The sequence below is a fragment of the Anomalospiza imberbis genome, chromosome 7 (genome assembly GCF_031753505.1).
Source record: "Anomalospiza imberbis isolate Cuckoo-Finch-1a 21T00152 chromosome 7, ASM3175350v1, whole genome shotgun sequence".
In the NCBI taxonomy this organism is placed as follows: Eukaryota; Metazoa; Chordata; class Aves; order Passeriformes; family Viduidae; genus Anomalospiza; species Anomalospiza imberbis.
Window position 1 is genome coordinate 27260191 of NC_089687.1, and position 21909 is coordinate 27282099.

The 21909-nt window shown below is 42.8% G+C and overlaps 1 protein-coding gene across 3 annotated transcripts; it reads left to right on the plus strand.

The window, feature by feature from the left end:
- Positions 1–1854: 1854 nt before the first annotated feature.
- On the plus strand, positions 1855–21859 carry ORC2 (origin recognition complex subunit 2). 3 transcript variants are annotated; one of them, XR_011000921.1, is made up of 17 exons: positions 1864–2187; positions 4507–4650; positions 4934–5020; positions 5910–5999; positions 7299–7330; positions 8499–8556; positions 9347–9531; positions 10137–10235; positions 11778–11887; positions 14702–14834; positions 15234–15330; positions 16999–17145; positions 18318–18489; positions 18775–18836; positions 19525–19643; positions 20240–20430; positions 21691–21859. XR_011000921.1 is itself a non-coding variant. In XM_068196212.1 (16 exons), exons 1-16 carry the CDS (start codon positions 2091–2093, stop codon positions 20324–20326), a joined length of 1719 nt encoding a protein of 572 aa, XP_068052313.1. In that variant the 5' UTR covers positions 1864–2090; the 3' UTR covers positions 20327–21344. The 3 variants fall into 3 exon arrangements, 2 of the variants coding, with proteins under 2 accessions (XP_068052314.1, XP_068052313.1); XM_068196212.1 differs by lacking the exon at positions 21691–21859 and having other exon boundaries at positions 20240–21344; XM_068196213.1 differs by lacking the exons at positions 18775–18836; positions 19525–19643; positions 20240–20430; positions 21691–21859 and adding an exon at positions 18564–18686 and having other exon boundaries at positions 1855–2187.
- The last annotated feature ends 50 nt before the right edge of the window (positions 21860–21909 follow it).

Here is a 21909-nt window from a genome sequence, read left to right on the forward strand (position 1 = left end):
GCCACGTGGGTGTGAGCTCCCAGTGTTTTACAGTCTGTAAGATATAGGTGGTTTTAGAGAAGACTGTCTTTGCATTCTGATACAACTTTTAAATGAGTGATTAATAATCTATTCAGGAGTCAAAATTTAAATTGCTTTAAAATGTGATTTAGAATTCTCACAGGTTTTGACTTTAGAGGGTAAAATGGTCAGGGGAGATTTCTGTTTCGGAGTATCTGCTGGTAAAGTGTCTCTATGGTGCTTTGTCATGGAAACTTCCTTACAAATCAGTAGCGAATCCTATGTGTTTGAGTCCTCATCCTCCCCAGAACTGATCATGAAACAGAAAAAGTAGAGCAACCTTTTACCTTTAGTTCTAAAACAAGTACGTGGGAGTAACAGAATTACTGGCTATTGACACTATTCTTTCTGTTCAGACAGTTACTGTGGTTGTGCTAGAATTTCATGTTATTAGTTTATGAAAAATGCAAGTAGTAAAAACTTTGTGGCTTCACGTATACAGTAGATGTGAGTTAACAATCACTCAGGATAAATCAACATGTCAAAATATTAATAGATTCCTAGTACTGGGGTGTGTGGTGTGTGTGTGTGTGTGTCAGTGTTCAATGATTACTTCTGTTTTCTTGCACATAGTACATACTTTAGGGGTGAGTATTACTAGCTGGTTATTTATGGACAAATACCATATGATTAAATAAAAGAGAGTCATTTAACACTTTTTTCATATTGAAGATTCCAGGAAAAAGCTAATAAAGATTTTTAATAATTAGCTACTCTTAATACATTTTAGATTTACTATGGTAGCTTTTATTTGCTATTAGAAGACCCCAACAACTAAATTGATATATACCCCATGCTGCATTTTTAAAATTTGTATTTCCTGTACTTGACAATGAGTTTTTTGATCTGTTTTTGTCCTTGTAAGAATACAGGACTTGCTCTCAGTTTTACTAGCAAAAAGAAACATTCTGCAAGGGTTAAAATATTATTTTCTTACTTTTTTCATCATACCAAGTTTGTTTCTCTGAACTAAGGTTTCTGAGGATTTTTACTACTTTAGCATTATTTAATCTCATAGAAGGAGCATAAGCAGCACATAGCCCACTTCTTGTGGACACACAGTCTGGGCAAAAGGACACGGATTGGTGGTGTGAGCCCCTCTTGACCAGCATGGCCTGCTCGCTGGTATGAGCCCCAGACGTTCGAGATTCGGTACTGGTGAAGGACTAAATCAAACAGGTTTTTAATAACCGTGACCTCTGCTGTATGATGTCCTTTAACCTGGGGACCAGGGAAAGTCTTCATTCTTAGTCCTGAAGAAGGCACGTATTGAAGATCATGTTATTGGTGCATGTAAGCCATTATCTTAACTGTCTTACTGAGCTGGTTCATGCTGTTGACTCGTTGAAATGTGAAATGTAGTTACTATTGACTTTGTAAATACCTGCCAGAGAAGAAATATAATTATTTTAAATCATTGTAAATAGAGATGTATAAAACTCGACACAATCTGCAATGCAGAAAAAATTATATATATATATATATAAATATATACAGATGTTAAATAAATATCGTGCTGTTTCTGAACAGAAATGACTACTTCGTGACCTGCTGGTTTTTAAAGGTGCGGTTCAGGCTGGAGGGGCTGGGACGGGCCGTGAGGGGCGCTCTCCGGGGTGCCGTGAGGTGGGATGTGGCGGGCGGCGCTGTTCCGGAACGGGCTCGCGGCGGCTTCGCGTCGCCACAGCGACCCCGAGCGCGAAGCGCGCGCGCGCCCGTGCCCGGCGGCGGAAGTGCTGCCCCGCGGCCGAGGCGGGCTGGGAGCGGGCCGCGGGTTCGCCGTCGCACAGGTCACTCAGGGCGCGGCGCCCGGGTTGGCTGCCTCGGGGACGGCCACTGGCTGGCGCGGGAGCCGGTTCCGCCTCCTGCCGCCGCCGCCTCTGCCGGGGGCGCGGGTCGCGGGCGGGACCCCGGTCCCGCAGGAGCGGCACCGTGAGGGGTGAGGTGAGGGGTGAAGGCGGGGCCGGTCCGCGCCCCCCGGCGGCAGCGCCCCCCGGCGGCGGGGCCGCGCCCACGTGACGGGAGCCGCCATGAGCCGGCCCGAGGGGATGCGCGGCAGCCGCCGCTCCTTGCAGGTGAAGTTCGTGCCCGACGAGGACGTCCTCAAGCACATCTCCGACGACGCAGGTACAGCCGGCCCGGGGCATGGCCCGGCCCAGCGCCGCCGCTGCTCCCAGAGCGCTGGGAGAGGGACCCAGCAGCCGCGGCGGCCCTCGGGAACGGGGCTCTGCGACACCCGAGCTGGGTTCTGCAGAGCCTCGCAGAAGGACGAGGCCTCTGGAGTCGTTCTGCCCCGCTTGACTCCCCCCCTCAGAGTGTCTCTGTCCCTGCCCGGCACTGGCCTGCCGTACCCTTTGCAGGCGGGGCGGGTACGAGCTCTCGGTACGAGCTCTCCCCGCAGCAGCGTGCACCGGGTGCCCGGGCAGCGGCACAGGGAGCCGGGAAACTCCTCGGGCCTGACGCGCTGAGCACTCTCACAGTCAAAGCGGAACGAGGCTGCATGTGCATGCACTGACTACTTTTAAGGTGGGGAGCCTCTGTGGACATGCTTAAAATTTGCCAGTACGAGACACGGAGCATCTCGTTCAGATTTCACTGCTGGCCCTGCTTTGAGCAGAAGGTCATGCAGATGGTCTCCGGAGGGCTCTCAGCCTACGTTCTTCCTTGAGTGTACTGACAGCCTACAGGCAAAGTATTTTCCAATTGCTCCTCTTCTCTAGGAAGACATAAGGGTTGACAAGTACCATCCCCTTTGCATGCAATTTGATACTGTAATGCGTGAGCCACTGTCATTTCTCCTATTCCTCTCTGTGGAGCTGGTGTTTGCTGAAATGGGTGTCTTACCTTCTGTCACAGTTACCCACTGGCGCAATGCCAGCGCCCTCATGAAAAATACACCTTTCTAAATAATTGCTGTGAGATGTGATCAGGAACAGAGCAGAGCGGGCCCAAGCTTAATAACAAAGAAAATAACTTTATTAATCTACTACTACTATAAAAACTACAAACACTAAATCCTGGATGAAGACCTTCCAAAACACCCCTCCTCCTCTCACCTAATTTACAAACAAACCCAACAGTGAGACACCACCTGGGATCCTGATCAAGTTGCCACCCTTCAGATAATCAAATACTCAGGCTTTCAAGGGAGACAGGAGTCTCTCCTGTGCCACAGACCCCCCAGGAAACACAATTGCCACCCTTGTGTTTCCATGTCACACATGGCAACCACCCGGAGAAAATCTGCCATGGTGACACTCTCCTTTCCATGTCACAGTGCTCTCACCACCGTGCATGGACAGACTGCTCACAGGGCTCCTTTAAGGATGCTTTGCCATGGACCAAAAGAGACAACAGTTCAGTTTCTCATCTTGGGACTACAGTACCCCCCATTTTCCCCTGGGGCCGAGGGTCCAAGAAAAGAGGTCTTCTTCTCCTCTTCTTTTTCCTTGAAGACAGAGGGCTTCTCCCCACCTTCTCCAACTCTCTGTTCTCTCTACTCCTCTGCTGGTAACCACTGAAACAAGTCTCTTGACACACCAACGCACCACCCTAAGTGCATCTTCTGTCAGGAGAATTTGGTTCAGTCTATGGCTAACAAGAAAAGTCCAGCCACAAGCCACTCCATCATCTCCTTCCAACTCGAGAATTTCTTCTTCTATCATCTCAGATCCCAGACTGTCTCTCTTCTACTTCAAATCAAGGAGGAGTAATATTTTACAAAGCCTTCATTTCTCAGGAAAGGGTTAAAAGCTCAGACTCCCTGGACGGCTGATATCTCTGCCCAGCAGCCGGTTCCCAAGGCCAAGGCTGGGCACCTTCCCCCCTCTCCTTCTCCTGCGCGCCGGCAAAGTTACAGGTGCCGTCCGGACTCTCTATCTCTTCCCTCTGGGGGGGGATGACAAAGACATCTCCGCTTCTCTCCACCCTTCCGTCCACAGGAGCTGGCTCGGTTCCAGTCCTTCTACCCCTCGGCTCACCTCGACCAGGCCGCATGGCTTCCCCTCCCCCACCCAGCCCCATGGCTGGGCAGGGAGGTTTGCACAGCACCCTGACCAGAACCAAAGAGAGCGAGCTCTTGGGAGTTCTTGCTTTTAACCCCCTGTGTTCTCAGAGGCGTATCCCTATCTTCACTGGTCACTTTAGGTGTCAGTATCCAAATTTGACCACTGATTGGTTTGACCCAACTTCCTGAAAGAATTCACTTCCATGTCAAACCACGACAGACACCTTCATGGACTGCAGGAGCCAGCATTTGTGGTGAAGGAGGGGTGAATGGCTATAGGGTCAGCTATTGACCAGCTGTTCTTTTAGCAGGACATCTCAGCATTGAATTTGCTGAGTGATTTTCATAACAGGAACCTGGTCTCTAAGTTGGGTGGCTGTGTACTACTGCAATAGAAATAATGAAATAGCAGGAGGTTAAGGCTTTTATTGCAATTCTAGGAACTAAAGTACGGAAGGAGAAGGCTCAGTTGGGTGTCAGCGTGAAGAGGTTTGTGAAGAAGCTTGAGAATATTTCTGATAACGAAGCTCAGGAGATCCTGGAAGAGAAGAACTATGTTGCTGCTCTTGGAATATGTGCCCAAGGTATTAGCAGGAGAAAACCTAACACAACTCTGATTTCAAGAGATACTTGCAGTTGGGGTTATACAGTGTTGGTGAAATTGCTTTTGAGGGCTCAACCTGCTCTGTCTGTACTTGTGGTTAACAGGTAGAAGAGAATATTATGATTCTAGGATTTTATTATTATATTTGTTTTGTATCACCTGCAATATAAAGCCAAATAGTGAGATGTTGCATTCCATCTTTCTTGGGATGGGAATGTTATCAATGGTTTTAAAATAGCTGCAAGTAACATGTCTTTTCACAGATCCAGTGGGGAATGGCTCAAATATAAGCGGTGGTGAAGTTTACTCATTCCAGACTCCCAAACGCTCCAATAAAATGGCAGAGCTGGGTATGTTTTGCTCTTCTTTCTCTCCAGACTTAGGAGAAGCAAGCAGAAAGTGGCAGTTCCAGAGAGGGTGGACTGTTTTGGTTCAAGTAAGGTGCTTGAGCAGGGTTGTCACTCACATGAAGGGTCCTTGTATGTCCAGCACCATCTGAATTTCATTAGTGTTTATTTGTCACAGCTAATGATACATCCTACAAAGGATGATCTGAGGGAGAGGGATCATCCTACTGAATCATTATTCAGAAACTGGTTTTGGTGCCTCTTAGGTTCTGCTGTGTCTTGGGAAGTTGTGTTTCCTGTCTTAGACCTCCTTCCGCAGCAGGGTGGATTTCACTGGTGCTTCCTCCTGGAGCTATGACTCAATGTGAAAACTGAGGGAAGTCGTACTATGACAGTCTGTTAGTCCCAGTGTTGTTTCATGGAATAGGCTGTTGGTCATACAATGGTAGGGACTGGTAGCAGGGTATTTCAGATTCACATCAGTCATTCAACTTCAGCTTGTACAGATAAGGAGTAGACGCAGGTAAATAGTTCCTCCTGGGGAACTGATGTGTTTGCTATATCTGATGATCTGTTATGTGCAGCTGAGCAATCTTAAAGAACTAAGTGAGCTTGACTAAACCTTGCTCTAATTCAAAGACATGTGGTCTCCCAGGGAGCAAAACATGCTCTGCCATCGGTCATATTTGTAAACTTAATTAATGGATGAGTTCAGCCTTTGAAAATCCTTTCTGAGGAATACAGCCACCTTTAGGGTTAGAAAAGTCTAGGAGTATTTGGTTCCTGAAATAACTAGGGAATTAATATGTAGTGAGCATTTCAGGTGTATGGCTCCATTTCTGACTAGCCAGAGCTGGAAGTTTTGTACCTTCCCTCCCCCTATTTCCTACAGCCTCTGAATTAGCCCAGACACCAGAAAAGAATGTGGCACCTGATCACTCCAAGTGCCCTGAGAAGATGGCCAAAACTCCTCAAAATGGCAGTAAGTCCCTGTGATGGTTTGGGGAACTGAAGCTGAGTGAGTGGGGGTTGTGTTTCTCTTTGGGTGGTGGAGTGGATGCTTGAGTTCCAGCTTCTCTCATGCTTAAGAATTCTAGTTAACACCAGGGCTTAAGTATTCAGGTTAACACCATGGGCTGAACAGTTTGATGTGCATGGCCTGTGCTTCACCTGGGTGTCAGATCTCTTCTTCTGCCCTGCTGCTCTAGAGGAAACATGAATGTCTCTCTCATCTATTGCTGTGACATTTAATGACTTCCTCTCTGTTCAGTAGAAATACTTGCACTTGAGAGAGTTATGAGCTGGGCTGGTATGTTAAACACTGATTGGGTAGGACTGTGTGGGTGTTCATGTGTAAATTCATACTTTATTATATAATATTTAACACCTAGTGCTGCAGGGAGAAATACAGGTGGGAGAAGGCAATGCAGGTCAACACTGGCAAGAGCATGTGCATTTGTGCTTGGAAATGGAGTCTGATGTGCTCAGGGAGAGATCATTAGCTCATTTTTCAGCCTCATTCGTCCCTGCTGGAGTCTTTTCCTCCTTCCTGGCCTCCCAAAGCTGTGACTAAGAATTAGAAGCTGCTTTCTGTGGTAATAACATTGACTCTTCTGTGACCTGATACAGGCAGGCTGCTGGAGCCACCACAAACTCACAGCTAGAATGCAAAAGAGTAAATTTATTTCTGTTGTCTTTCTGAAGCAACACCTGGGCAGAAAGACATGAGTGGAGATGTAGGCACTGAGTGGAGACGCAGGCACCCTTATGTGTGGTTCAGCACTAGAACCAGCCTGCTGTTCATACTGGTCTGTCAGTGGTTTTGCACATGAGTGGTTTATCCCCATGCTGTGATCTTCACTGTGTTCTGACCTGTCCGTTCGGGTGCCTCCATGCCTACCAAACACCTATGTTATCTATACACAGATTTTCTACTTCCTGAAGCATACACAGGGTAAACAGCCCTAGACATGGTATATCTGTTTTTCTGCATTGCTGTTTGAGTCTTTGCTATCCCCAGCTGCATGGTCACTTGAGCATATTTACAATTCTCATTGCCAGTCTTCCACTTCTAACCCATTCCTCCCAGCAACTCTCTTTGTTCTCTCCTTGCCTGCCTGTGAGGAACTAGAGGCTTCCTTCAGAGGATTAACTATCCAGGGAGCTGATATTTTGGTGCAGTGTACCTTTGAACAGTGAATTCCTGTTTTTCTAATGGACCATCTTGTGCCAGTGTTGAAAATTTGCAGTACTCTGTACAATGCCATTTCTTCCTTTTCAGAACATTCAAGTTCAAACAAAGTGCAACAGAGGGTGAGTAATGACTTTACATTGCTTGGATTTTGTATTTGGGTTTTTTCCCCGACTTGTAAAACTTGAACTAGCCAATTACTACACTTCTGGAAAGGAAGGACATTGAACACCTCGCTGCACAGTAGAGATGTCCCTTCTATTCTAACCAGATAGGAGTAACTCTGTAATCAGGACTATGGGGTTTGGAGTCAGTGGGTAAGTAGTAGGTTTGACAGCTTAATTATCATGGGTGGAAACTATTTCCTTATGTCACACAAGTGAGGACGCTAGATAATCCCTTAATACACAGTTAAACTCACAGCTTTCCAGTTTCTCACTGAAGGAAGAAACAGCCCCAATTGTAAGAAGTGCTGTTAGGACAGGAGTTCCAGAACTGACGCTGTTCAGTTTCTTACTTAGCAACTGGTTTATAAAGAAGAGATTCAGTGCAGAACTACCAGTTGTGGTGGCAGTGGAGTGAAAGAATTGGCTTTCTAAAATAGTACAGCATCATAGCAGAAATGTGTGCACAGCTTTTCTGGTATGACATTCCAGGATGAGATACACCTGAAAAAGACATGCTGTTTGGGGATGCCATAATCACTGGTTGATGATTTCACATCCACTTTGTCAGGATCATCAAAAGTATTTCCTAAGTATTGCAGACTTTATCCAGTGTCCAAGTCAGGCATGTGCTTTAAACATATGTAAGGAAAATGTGACACTACAACTTGGTGAGCCCAGGCAGCTTGGATTCCTTTGCTGTACTTCTGGGCTTACTATGCTGAGTGGTCTTCTGTCATTCTGGTCGTTGTTTTCTTAGAGGACTTCCAGATGACTTTGAGTAGACAGCGTGATGTGGAAGGTGACTGATGTGGGGACTGAAGCATTTCCAGTTTGTCTTTGCTTTGGTCTGGCTGTTTCTGAAGGGCCAAGATTGGCATTTTGGTTGGGGATTTCACAGTTTTCTACTCTCCATCTTGAGCTGAAAGAATTAACCCCCTTTTGGAGCTTGATCCTATCTCCCTCTGAATGGGAAAACAAAAGCTTTCCATACTTAACTGCCTCTGCTTTTCCAGTTGTGTGTGGGCCAAAATAGTTTGGAAATGTAACCTGCTTTGCTTGGCAGAGGGTAGTTTAGAGGAGAGAGATGTTTCTTTTAATGCATGTTTTTTCTTTGCTGTTCCAGAGTAAAAAGAAAGAATTTGTGTCCACCACACCTTACAGACTCAGAAAGAGACTGGCAGGTAAAGATCAACCTTTGCTGTCAGCTGCCACAGTCAGTGAGGCACTGTGTTCAAGGGAGAGTGTTTTCTTGTTGATTTTCTGTCTGTGGTAGCAGTGTGACTGAAACAACCTGATTTATCCTGCAGAGATTGTAGAAATGTCCTTAAGGAAATCCATGTAGACCTTTCCTCTACAGATTGCTACTAAGGTGAGGGGTGAATGGGTTAGAAGCACCAAGTTACTGAACTTCAGTAACACGATCAAAAGAGACAACACTTGTGGTAGTCTTACGTATGCTGACATTTAGTGTGGCCTGTGCAGAGGAGAGTTTAGTACATGATGTTTCATCTTCTATTTCTTTTGTGTTGAGAGACCAAGGCTGAGCCAGATTTCATCTGTGCTCTTTAATCAATGCTGCTGACAGAGGTATTTTACAACAACTTGTTTGCAGAATGTAACATAGAAGATACTCAGCCTGCACAATTGGCATTTGGGAAAACTGACGTGGAGATGCTAAGAGAAATAGGGAATTCCATAGTCCATTTTTAGTCTCTTTTTATGGTACGATGGTGTTTCTTGGTTGGTATCAAGGAGGAGGCTTTACTTAACAATACTTTGTGATCCTAGAACTGCAAAAGAAATGGCCCACCTGTGTTTGCAGTTCTCTTAAGCATTGATTTTACCTTTCTGTGAAATATATTTAGGATTCATGTGCTTGCAAAACATCTAGAGAATGTGTGTGAGATGGTGCAAAATGAGTTCTGTGTAAGAAGTCATTCCTAGCTTTTAACCTTAAAATTTATGCTCTAGCTCCAGATCCCTATTTAGAAAGCGAGAGTGAGTATTCTGCTTCCTGCTCAGAGGAGGAGGATGAGGAAGAACAGATGGAAGTCAGCACTGTTATATCAGATCAAAAGACTCCGGCAAAAACTAAAGCTGCATCTACACCTCCTCCCAGAAACAGCTTAGCCAAAAAAAAAAAGGAGCAAAAGATGGTGAGTGTGCAAAAATATGCCCCATAGCTAGTAAACATGAAGAGATGTATAGGAACAATAAGCTGTTAGTGACCACACCTGACCTTGGGGAAGAATTGCTAAACTCATTTCAGACGAAACCAGTTGTGCTGGCTTTTGCTGTACTTTTGAGTAATCCTTGTTGGTCGGCCACCATGTGAACCTGTGTGCTAATCCAGTTGGCATCATTAGCAACTTCAGAAGAAGTCGAAGATGTCCATGGAGCAGGAGACCTTGTATTGAGACAGGATGAAGAAATTGATTCCTGTAGTACCAAAAGGAGCACACATTACTGTTCTGGCTTGGTGTTCAGCTTAATTGTCCTACTTCTTCCAGCACCAGGGATCCCCACACCAATTAAGAATTACTGTTATGTTATCTCTCATAGAAACTCTTTTCTGGCACGCTCTTCAGCAAGGAATCATCTGACTAGGTTAGCTTTGGCAGAATGCTGCTATAGAAGCCATTTTTACAAATATTTTCTGTCTTTCTGTATTCACCCTTGCCCTGTGTCTCATAGGCCATCTTAGGGAGAAGGGTAACTTGATAACAGGAGGAGTGTTGCTGATCTTGCTGTCCTTTTATAGGGCAACCTGGTGGAGGAATACTTTGAAGCTCACAGTAGTTCCAAAGTGCTCACTTCAGACCGAACACTGCAGAAGTTTCGGAAAAGAAGATTGAATCAGGTACAGTTCATAGTGAGTCGCACAACTCTGGGTTTTTGATTTCTATGATAGAGAGTTCCCTCATCCAAATCTCTGATGTTGTGATTTTCACTTTATTTCTACTGATTATGTGGTCAGTGGTAATGCTGATTTAGGTAGCAATTTAAGCAGTATGTTTTCTACTGCTGCTCTTAGCAGGGACAATGCCCAGTTGTTTGAACCTGAGACAGTAGGGAAAATGCAGGGAGAAGGCACTATCAGGTGAGCTCCCAGCTGAAAGCTGCAGTTACCAGAAAAGGTGAAAGTTTGCTTTTGGAGAAGAAGAGGGAGAAGCAGAATTGCAGAGATTTGCATTAAAACATCATTTTGTCAATGAAATGGTAGGGGGAATTAAAAACTGTCTTGACTGTTTATGTGTAGTGGAAATCAAGAGAGCTGATTTCATCTGAATATTACTGGGTCACTTGCAGAACTGGAACGAGCTCTAAATCTTGTCACGTAGTTTGTTAGATGTACTTTGTTCCCTTGCAGTTTCTAGGAGACAGAAATAGTCTGATGGTGGTGACTGACTGACAAATCAAGCAGTTGTACCCTACAAGGACAGGTCTCAGGGAATTGTGTAGAATACCTGGAGCTTTTGTGTCTGTGACTGCTTTTTGTATCCATTTGTGTTTTAAAAGATGGCATATATGCAGACTGCCTGCTGGTGTCTGGAATTGCTGCCCAGAGTAACATCTGGATTTTTAACAAGTTCTTTCATAACAGCTGTGGGAGGAAATCACAGCTTACAGTGTTGAAGCTACTGCTGGCTTCAAAGCAGTTGAAGGTGTAGCAGTTCTGTCTCTCAGTACTTTGTCTGATACATTGCAGCTTGCCTTTCCAGTGGGAACTGTCTTCTGCTGCAAGGGAGTGGGAAGCAAAGCTGTTAAAATTGAAGAGAAAGAGAGGCCAGTGTAGATTTGATGCTGAGTATCATGCTACTGTGCTGTTTAAACACCAGCATCACAGCATATATTGAAAGCTGAATGAATCCTTTGATTCTTGATGCTTTTGTACACTGAGCTATCAGCTGCAAATTATATCCTTTCTGCTGTAGTTTTTTTTAAGATGGTGGGCATATTGAGCTTTCTCTTGTAGTGATGAACACCTTGCTAAGCACGTTGATTGGAGCCTTTGTTCCCGTGATCAGGGATGAGATGTTGTATCTTGTTGGTACAGTGCTTGGTGATGTGTAAGCTCCATGTGTATCCATTTTTCTTGTAGTGGTTTTTCCATACTTGGCATGAAAAGAAAAATACACAGTGTGTCATCTATTCTAGTCCTACTCTAGCTGCTGTTTACCATAATAAGGTTACTTAATCTTTGCTTTGTATCTCCAGTAGTAAAACTGTGCCTAGTGGGATCTTAATGGGGAGAAAAAAAACTAACCACAAAACTGAGTGCACTGACAATGAAAACTATTCTCTCTAGATAGGGAGCATGCTAGAGGATGTTTTAAGGACTTCAGGTGTATCTCTTGCATCTTCTTAACTTTGAATGACTGTCATCTCTTTTTCAACACAGCAAACACTGCATGATCTTTTGAAAAATGCTCCCCTTGCCTATGCTGCTGAAATTAGTCACCTTAACCAGCAACATGAATCCTTGTTTTCCAAGTGGATGCTGCAATTACAGTAAGTATCCAAGGAGTATCACTCAAGAAGCTTAGTTAAAAGGCACTGCCAGTAAACTTACCCTCATGTCAGTAACATCCTGTGGATGAATTAAGGAGCAAATTTTTTTCTTTGATTGCTTAAATTTAAAAGTGAGTGACATTAATTTAATTCAGTGCATCCTGTAGACCAAATCTTATCTGATTAACTCCTTGAACCGAATGTCTGAAGTGCAGTGAAGTTGCATTCTACCTGGTTACTTTGCCTGTGCCTCTAAACCAAGCTAGAGGGCATTCACAAACAGGGAACATCAATAGTGAGAGAACAGGGAAAATGAATATGAGAAAAGTGCTCTTTGTGAGGAATCATTTTAGTTTTCAGCAGCGACTTAGTAGTGAGTAGCCCACCCTCACCATTTTCAGTCTGTGGCTATCTTGAGTAGTATAGCGGTTAACTTTCATTGCCTGTGGTACCTAATGATCTGGGCATGAAGAAATCCTAATGCTTTTGGAAACACTGGCACTATAAATTTTATTTGGCTTTGTGTGTATCTTCATGGGAAGGAAAAGGGTGAACATTCAGGAAAGCAGATGGAACTACAGAGACCCTGTGAGATTCTGAAGCACCCTAAAGAAGGCAGACCACCACCCCTGAGGCTGGAGCCAATACTGGTGATGAGAAAGCCCCTTGGAAGCTTTTTCAAGGAAGTGGAGTATAAGGAAATTTGTGATCCATGGGGAGGACAGAGAGTATGAAGAAGACATCAGCTTTTAAAGTTGGAGAGTTGCAAGAGGAGGAGTTCTGTTACTTGGTGATCTGGGCAAATGGTTAGAGATGTATGTGGCAGACCAGAAGAAACAAATCCCTTCATGACAATGAAGGCAGTGACAGCTGTTGAACACCTTACCTTTGCCCAGTGCTATTTGAGTAATGTGATACTCTTCTTTCTGATGAAGATAATGCCTTTCCTGCTTCTCAAACCTAAACAAAGCACTGTGATTCCTGTGATGACCCATGCCTGAAAGTAAAGAAATGCTTAAGATTCAAAAATGGTTATTAGTTGAAAACAATGACAGAAGTCAGAGGGTCCATAAAAAACCATAGAGTTTTATTAGTGAATCACACACTTTCATGGAAAGTGTGGAAATCATGGAAATTGGTATGTTAGTCCCTGACCTACTATATAGGCACACAGCACTGGGGTTTGGATAAAGGGGCAGGGTGAAGGGAAAAGAGAAACTAAAGAGCTTAATTTTGAAAAGGAGAGATGAATTGAAGAGCAAAAAGGAGATCACCAGCCATCGTTCCAGCACTGAGGGAATACTGATCCTGGATTCAGCATTGATCCAGGTCATAAGTAATGATCCAGTTGTGTTGGTTCAGCTGATGAGATGTCCAGGGTCTGGGGGGCGTTGCCTGAACTTGTGCAGGGGGGCTGTCTTTTTATGGACAGTTGTGTCTGCCCCAAAGGTTTGTCACTTTCTATGCTAATTAGTTATCATGCACAGTTTGTTCTTTTAGGCCTCTCTGGAAAAGGGTCAGAGGGCTTTGGGGCTCTTTGGTAGTTGCAGTCCCACCTTCTAGTTTCATGTCCACTTCCTGCCAGTTGTTGCTGTGCTTGCACTATACTTCATTGTTGTTCTTTCTCATGGGAGGTTTTGACCTATCTCCACCTGGGCTCCCTTCTCCAGCCAAAATTTGTTTTTTCTCACAGCATGTTAGTACCAGTAGTCCTTGGTTATTACCAATTATTCTTGTCTGTTACCACTTGGTTGGCTTCACAGGTACCTGGTTATTGGTGTTTGAGACATACTATCAGTCAATTACCTTCTGGGAATTGAGAGCTCAAAAAGATCTCTCTGGACCACTGCTTGCAGTGTTGTTAGAGAGTGGGCTTGAGTATGCAGCAGCCCCCCATCATGGAGAGCTCAAAGGGTCTCACTTTAGACTGCTTTTATAGGGGCACAAGACAGTGGGCTTCAGTCAGAGTGATTTTTTCATCCTGGCCACAATTTGAGTCAGTAACTTCCTTTGAAGGTGCAGCAACTCAAAGATTATTCCACTTGGATTGTTACTCAGGCAAGAAAAATGAATTTCCAAGGCCGCTCATTAGAAATCAGGTGGTCATTAGACAATATTAGTTCCTGGGAACAGACAGGGTTTCTGATATGCTGGAGAGGGGTATAATCTAGGTGCGGTTCATCAAGGCTGAGGCCTAATGAGCATTTTTCCCATATCATAGTGCTGCCTGAAGGAGGGTGAGGGATGCGACTAAAATCAGCTTTTCTGGGTCTCTCCAATTCCATACCATGCTGTCTTTATGCTTTCCTCCCTATTTTTCTGTGGAACAATTAGGATAAGAAATATACATTAGTATCAAGTAATTTTGCTTTGAAATTGTGCCTGAGGATCAGAGTGGAAAACCAGTATGAAGGTTTGCTTTTTTTCCTTGTAATTACTATAACATGTAGTAAACATGTAATAAAAGTACTTGGTGAGGGGATGCATGTGAGTGTTGATTACCATCTCTTACCTGAAGTTGTAAATCTAGTATTCTGTTCTTAGTCAATAGCATTTTCTTCCATCCATGTTTTGCTAAGTTTGTGAGCCTCTAGGCTGCTAAAATGATCATTTTGCTAGGATGCACATGCCAGGTTTCAGATTCCTTGTAGCTAACTTTATTTATCAGCTGTAAGCTTAAGGTAAGCCTGGAGTTGACAAAACGAGAAATTTTTAAAACCAAAATTGCAATGGATCATTTTGCTTAATGAATGTATGGACCTAAAACCAGATTTGCACTTCTTTGATCCTGTGTATTTGTTCACTTTTCTGCAGCTTGGGTTTCAATATTGTGCTTTATGGACTGGGCTCAAAGCGTGATCTGTTGGAGAAGTTTCGTACCTCTTTGCTCCAGGATTCTGTTCACCTGGTGGTTAATGGATACTTTCCCAGCATTACTGTGAAATCTGTAAGTGTGGGAAAAGCTTACGGGTTTATGTAATCATCCTGTGTTACAGATACCTCTAGAGTCTTTCACTGTTAAATTTTAAGGAAACCCGCTGCACCCTATAGCAACAGACTCTGAATATAGGGCAGTTTCTCTCTCTTCTAATGCTTTGAAGAAATGATCCCATACATTTTCCAAGGAATTGCAGTAATTTCTGTCATTAATAGATATTCATCATTCTAAAGCCTTGTTTTATGTCACTGTTTTGAGAAGGGGTATAATTTTTTTATGTTCGCTGTTTTAAGGGATTTTATGATAATAATCAGATTATCTCTCACAAGGCAGCCAAGGGCTCAGTGTCAGATTTTCTGCACTTCAGTGTCAGAGCCCTTCATAAGGAACTCCTGTTTTCTTTTTCAGATTCTCAACTCCATCACAGAGGAGGTTTTGGACCATATAGGGACCTTCCGCAGCCCCCTTGACCAACTAGAATTCATTACCAAAAGGTTTAAAGAAGGTAAAATGATAATTTTATGCATAAAAATGTTAGAGTCTACTTACTGTCAAGAGAGCCTGGACATTTTCTTCCCCTATAATTTTTATACAGGTAGTTACAGTTTCTTAGTGCATTGTAGCTAGTATACTTTCTTGCTTGTAATGTATGCAACATATATGAAAACATGCATGCACTAGGAGTATCTGTGTACATACATATGTAAACAACCCCATGTAAGCTGTTAGCTCAGTCAGTGTTTTACAGCAGGACAGCAGTGTCAAACAAGCAGCTTAGAATTGGTTTCAAAAGCAAAATTAAACAGGTTCACAAAATGCTTGCTGAATTATTTCTGAATGTCTTAACTGCTTGTATGTTCATACACAAATAGCCATGGAATCTTAATTGTGCATGGCATTGGTGTTTCAGTGTTTACATTCTGTTTTTTATCATTACCTTATGAGTATTTCTGGTGGGACTAAATGAAAAAGGCAGCAGTTCCCACCTGAATGTACGTAAGTCAGTCTTGCAGTCTGCTATAGCTGATCTGACTGGTTTCCATTGGCAGGCAAGTATGTATGGATTTGCACAAAAACTGGTTACAGTTCTAGAATCGTTTCTGGACTCAGGAAATGGTTGTTTATGGGAATAAATCAGCTGAGACTCCATTTTCTTCATGCAGGAAAAGCCAAATCTTTATTGTATAGGTCATATTTTATAGGATTATCAGAAGGCCCTGTGTCAGATCTTAGTGATGGACAATACATTGACACTTAGTTCATTGGTCGGTACATGGTATCTTCCATATCTATCAAACTCCTGTATTTTTAGCTAGTTTACATATTTTTTCTTCTGATTCTCATGAGACACATCTTATTGTTTATGCAGATGCTAGTTGTTTTTCACCCAAGAATATGTTCTTGTGTTAATGAGCTCTCATACCAAGATTGTTTTTGCATGGGAACTTGCAGGTTACGTAGCTGCACTTGGAAGAAATGACAGGCTGGCTATTAAGTTAACAGAGCAGGCCTGATTTTATGAGGCCTTTCTTTTATAATTCTTCTACCTGTCTATGACAGTTGTTCCCAGGGATAAGCAGCAAGAAGCTAGCTGGAAATTTTAACATCTACCATTTGCATTATCTGAGCTAGGTCTCCAACTTTTTTTCAGAACTTGTTAAAATTTTCAATGAAGTGATGATGCTTTGGATCCAACCTTGAATAGAAAGTACATTTTTACTGTGAAGAGGAGCTTAAAAATCCTAGTCATGTAAATCAAAAGCAGCTCAATAAACCATGCTTAGTCTTCCATTCTAAAATATATTTCAATGACCTTCATTTGCAAAAGAAACACAGCTAAAGGGGCAATTCCTGGTAAAGCTGTGAGCAAGTGGAAAGTGGATTGTAACTTAAAAAGAAAAGCTTAAACTTATAAAAAGCTTATAACTTAAGAAAAGCTTAAACTGAAAAAACCAACCCTGTAGCTGTGATGACGGTGAACTGAGAAAAACCCTTTTAGGTGCTCAGAAACACCCAGTATAGCTTCAAACTGTGCTGTGCAAGGAAAGCAATATTGGAGTGATGTATATGGAGAGTGGTGGAATAGACGTGTGCTACGCTGCTCTGGGAATGGGAAATCAGCTTGTGTGTAGTTTCTTTGATTGGTTCTCTGCTGTTTTTTCTGACCTTGCAGATTCATCTTTAGAGCTCTATGTCCTCATTCATAACCTGGACAGCCAGATGTTGAGAGGAGAAAGAAGTCAGCAGATCCTTGCACAGTTATCCTCCCTGCCTAGCATTTACCTCATTGCCTCTATTGATCACATCAATGCTCCTCTCAGTGAGTTCCCCTGGGCCTGATCTAGCCAAGAGAAGGATCTGTGTTCTGCTTTGGGGCTGCTACACATGTTTCATAAGCTCATGTATTGCTTACTATGTATTACTGTTACTTAGGATGTATTACTGTTGATGTGTAGAACAGATCTGTTGATGTATGTATAGTTCTTATTGGGAGTGTGGCTGTGCTGAACCAGAACTGTGTAAAGATACTGAGAAATACCACTAAGCATAATATACAAATAGACTCCAAGCTTTTGGCACCGTTCATTTGATTTTAGGAACTTACTGAACTGGAGATTGGATGTTATGTCTGTCATTGCATCTAAAACAATTTTCTTTTATTGGTCAGTGTTGTGGGCAGAATGGGAGCTTCAGACAAAGTTTATTAGAGAAGCCCTCCTGTTGAACCAGGAGGTGCAGAAAGGAGCCCCTTCCTTTCTAAACTCCTTCTCAGACAGGATGTAGGTGTGGTTGGACCCAGTCTTAGCCCCAGACTTAGTTGATGATTTATATTAAAGGATTAGATAGATTAATTGAACTTTTGTGTCACAAAATTAAGGATGGCAAAGCAAATATACTTAAATAAATTACTTACTTATATTGATTACTATTATGATTAGACGAAAAGATCCTAATCAGAATTATTTACTACACAGCACAAGTAGCTGAAACGATTAGTACAGTTCACTCTTTTTAAAGCAATATTGAAGCAGTTATATTAAAGCTAGCAAAAACCACACAAGTAGAGATTGATGTTACTCACCCATACCAACAACCATGGGCAGATCTCTTTAGCTCAGCCTGGAGGAGTAACCTTGAGGGGTATCCCTGCTAGAGGGAGGAATCTCCACACACTCTAAGAAGGGTCTCGTTTCAGCTATTTCATACCCTCTCCAGGTAGAGCTTCCAGCTACAGGCAGAAATTGTTTGCACTCTCTTGACTCTGGAAGGATTTACAATGTATCCATGGAAAAGGGATGCCTGCAAATGTTTTGTTGCTGAGAATTTATCTTACTGGAACTGCAGTTAGCAGGGTGTATGTAATGTGAATTTCACAAGCATATATTGTTTCCTCAATCCAGCAGCAGAACGACGTGCATTTTAATATTGCTTAACACCTTAGAAATCGTAAATCTCCCGGTTTTGTCTGCTCTTTCTGTTCTCTCTGTCTAGTGTGGGATCAGGCAAAGCTGAGTCTTTATAACTGGCTTTGGTATGAAACAACTACATTTAATCCTTATGTGGAAGAAACATCTTATGAGAACTCGCTTTTAGTACAACAGTCTGGATCTTTGGCTTTGAGCTCCCTAATGCATGTCCTGCATAGCCTCACTCTCAATGCCAGGTAAGACACTGTTACACTTCACAGTAGCATGTTGCAAGGACCCAGTCCTTACAATCTGTGTTTTCTGGTAATAGTGTTCCAGACCAAGATGGTAGGACCTGGGTTCCAGCTGATTGGTTACTTTAAATGAGCAGCATTTGGATAGAAAGCCTTGTCCAGTGATGAGATTCATAACCAGGTCTTTGTGCATGAGGCAAAATTAGTTAATATTTTCTAATAGTGGGAGTTCTGGGCTGTTTTTTAATTGTTACTATTTTGATTTTCCCCTTTCCTCCTTTCACTTAGAGGGATATTCAGACTGCTTGCTCAGCACCAGCTGGAGAAAAAGGACAATCCATCTTATCCAGGTAAGTACCCACCTTTTCTCATCTGTTTGGGGTGTTGCTGTTCGCAGCAGCCCTGGGTTTTGGTATGCAGGTTACATTTCCAGCAACAGAAGTGCTCGAACAGTTGGTTCAGTGAGGCTCACTGGCTGTCTAGTGGCACTGTACCTGACTCAGACAGGAAATCAATAGACTGGCTGGTTCTGAAGGACTGCCTTTGACATGCTTAGACATGACTGAGACCCTTGGTGGGGGACTGTGGAGTAAAAAAAAATAAAATTAAGACTGAATTCGTATAACTTGTTCTTAAATGTCCTATATAAATGACTTCTGATGTACCCCTGCTTTCTAGGATACATGTGGAATATTCTGTCTCTCAGTATAATAGGTGTTGCAGTGGATATGAATAACATTTTAATGGTAAAGAAAGCAAGATAGAGGAGTTGGAAATTAAGAGAAATTAACAAAGTGCATTTAAAGTGCTATTAAAATTCCTTTAGGCAGCAGGGTGACTTGTACGTTAATTCAGCTGTTTTCCATTAATTACTGAAGTATTACCTTGGCTGAACACTTGCAAGAGGTGATGATACTGTAGCCACTCTGGCCTAAGCCAAAGCAAGACTTTCAGGTGGATAATATGTGGTGTTAGACCTGGAAAAATCTGCCAATCTTACTACTTCAGTTTCTTGTTCTTGCTTTCTTGTGTGTCCAGGGCTATCTTTCCAAGACTTTTACCAGCAGTGTCGGGAGGCTTTCCTTGTGAACAGTGACTTGACACTCAGGGCACAGCTGACAGAATTCAGGGACCACAAGCTCATCCGGACCAAGCGGGTGAGTCCAGGGAAGAATTCTATTCAGCCACTTTGAATAAGAAGAATGCTTACTTGCTGTATTGTTTTAAGCACGTAGGAACTGGCAAGGGGCTGAAATTCTGTAATTGCAGCTCTTTCCATGCCTCCAATTTGTCAAGACCCTTTACATGGATAGAGGACAGAAGAAATGCAGTGTGCTTTGGTTATTCGGCAACCTCCAGGTCTTCTTTTTGAAGACTGTGAGAAGTAGCAAACTATGGAGCCTGACAGTCTGCTTCCAATAGCGTTACCTGTATTTCTATAAGGAAAGAATGCAGACTTGTCATAATAATGAGGCAGTATAGCAGTACAAGATATAGGAACACAGTGTTGAGGAGCTTTGTAGTGTCAGACAAACATAACCCACCAGAAGGTTTCTCATTTAGTGACTTTTCTCAGTATTTGTGCATTTCCTGTGTTGCTCCAGTGAAATATTCCAGGTTTTCGGTAATGTAGTTCAGAATGCTGTCCAGCTCTAATCCAGACCGCAGATAAATGCAGCACTGCAGTGCTGTCTAGTGGCTTGCCTGGCACTGTACACTGGTGTTAACAATGTCTACGCATGTCTGTTCTCAGGGAGCTGATGGTGTGGAATACTTACTAATTCCTGTCGATGACAGTACCTTGACTGACTTCTTAGAGAAAGAGGATGAAGATGTGTAACATCTGTGTCCTCAGTGTCTACAGCAACTGCTCTCAATGGCTGCTGGAGAGGGGTCCATGCTCAGATCTCTCTTTCTCCAACCTCACAGCTGCTGCACTGATAAGTAGTAATTCTAATGAATCTTGCTCATCATTCAACTACCTCAGGTAGTTTGGAATGATGACTTCTGTAAGCAAGGCCTCTCTTGCGCTCTAGTTGGATTTGTCTGCTTTGTCTCTTAGCTCAGACAATGCTTTCTTCCTGTCTGTGCAGCCAACCTTATAGCCAGAAAAACAAACTTGGTGAGATTGTGCCTTCTGCTCTCTACCTCAGTAGACATGAAGGTTTTATTGGAGCAATTTACTTGGGAAGTGCAAATCACAAGATGGTCAAGAGCTTTAGTTTGTACTAGTGGTGCAAATTTTCTCAACTGAGTGCTATCCAGTACTCCTCTACCATTTAGACAAAACTAGCTTCCAGTGTATGAAGACAAGATTTATAATGCTACACGACCTGCCTTGATTGCATGAGGAAAGGAGAATGTGAGTGGGTTTGGGATGCTGCAGGTGACTTAGTAAATTCTGGCAATAAAACAGAAGGACTTGTCCCAAACCAACATCCTTTTATAAGATTTAGATAATCGAAATTATAATGGACTCATGTCATTGCCTGCTACTTTCCAAGGTACAGTCCAAGATTATGAAGAGGCTATGAAGCTTTTTTGTTTATTTTTTTAAGGCTTGATTGTATATTTATATTTCTTACATCAGGGGTGCCCACTGATCCTGGAGGAGGCATTAATTGCCACTTAGGTCTCCCTTTTTTTAAGCTCTTAGAGGATGGGAGACTGCTGAAGTTTGACATCTTTTCTTCAATTCTTTTTTTCTCAGTTATGTGGGAGGAAGCTTTATAGTTCCATCATCTATAGTCTGCCAGCCAGACTTCAGGGACTCTCTATGCCTAATATTTGGTAGCTGTGTTACAGCTCAGTGTTGTAATAGTTCAAATCAATCAAATAAAGTACTTTATTAATTTTCATTAGTTTGTCTTGTCTTTCACAATCTTTTTAAGTTACAGGAATATGGAGATCCTTGTGGCAGTTGTGCTAAAGCCTCATTTTCATTATTATGTGAAATATCTGTGCAGAACATTTCAGACTACTGAGTAGAAATATTTTGTATTGTTTCTTACATGAAAATCAAGAATTGTTTGTCTGCCTTTTAATACCAATATATAGCTTTTGAAGAGAACCAAAACATCCCGTGGAGCAATAGTACCTTATCTGCCCCTCACTGACAGAAGCAAGAGAGATGTATGGCCTGACTTTTCTATTAGAAACCTAGAGCTTCTGCCTACTCCACTGTCAACTTGATTCTTCATATAGGTCCTTTCCCTGTACTTGGGATAGAAGAAATTCCTTCTCACTTCTCAGCATACTGAGGTGCCTTCATGATACTGGTAAGAATGATGACTTTTATATGGCCTAGGTAGCTTCAGATAAACCACTCATCTCTTTCCACTTAAATACATTTAAGTGGAACAAGACATGCAATTATTAGATTGCTTGACATTGCTTGATGAGCCACTTTTATTAACTTAAAAG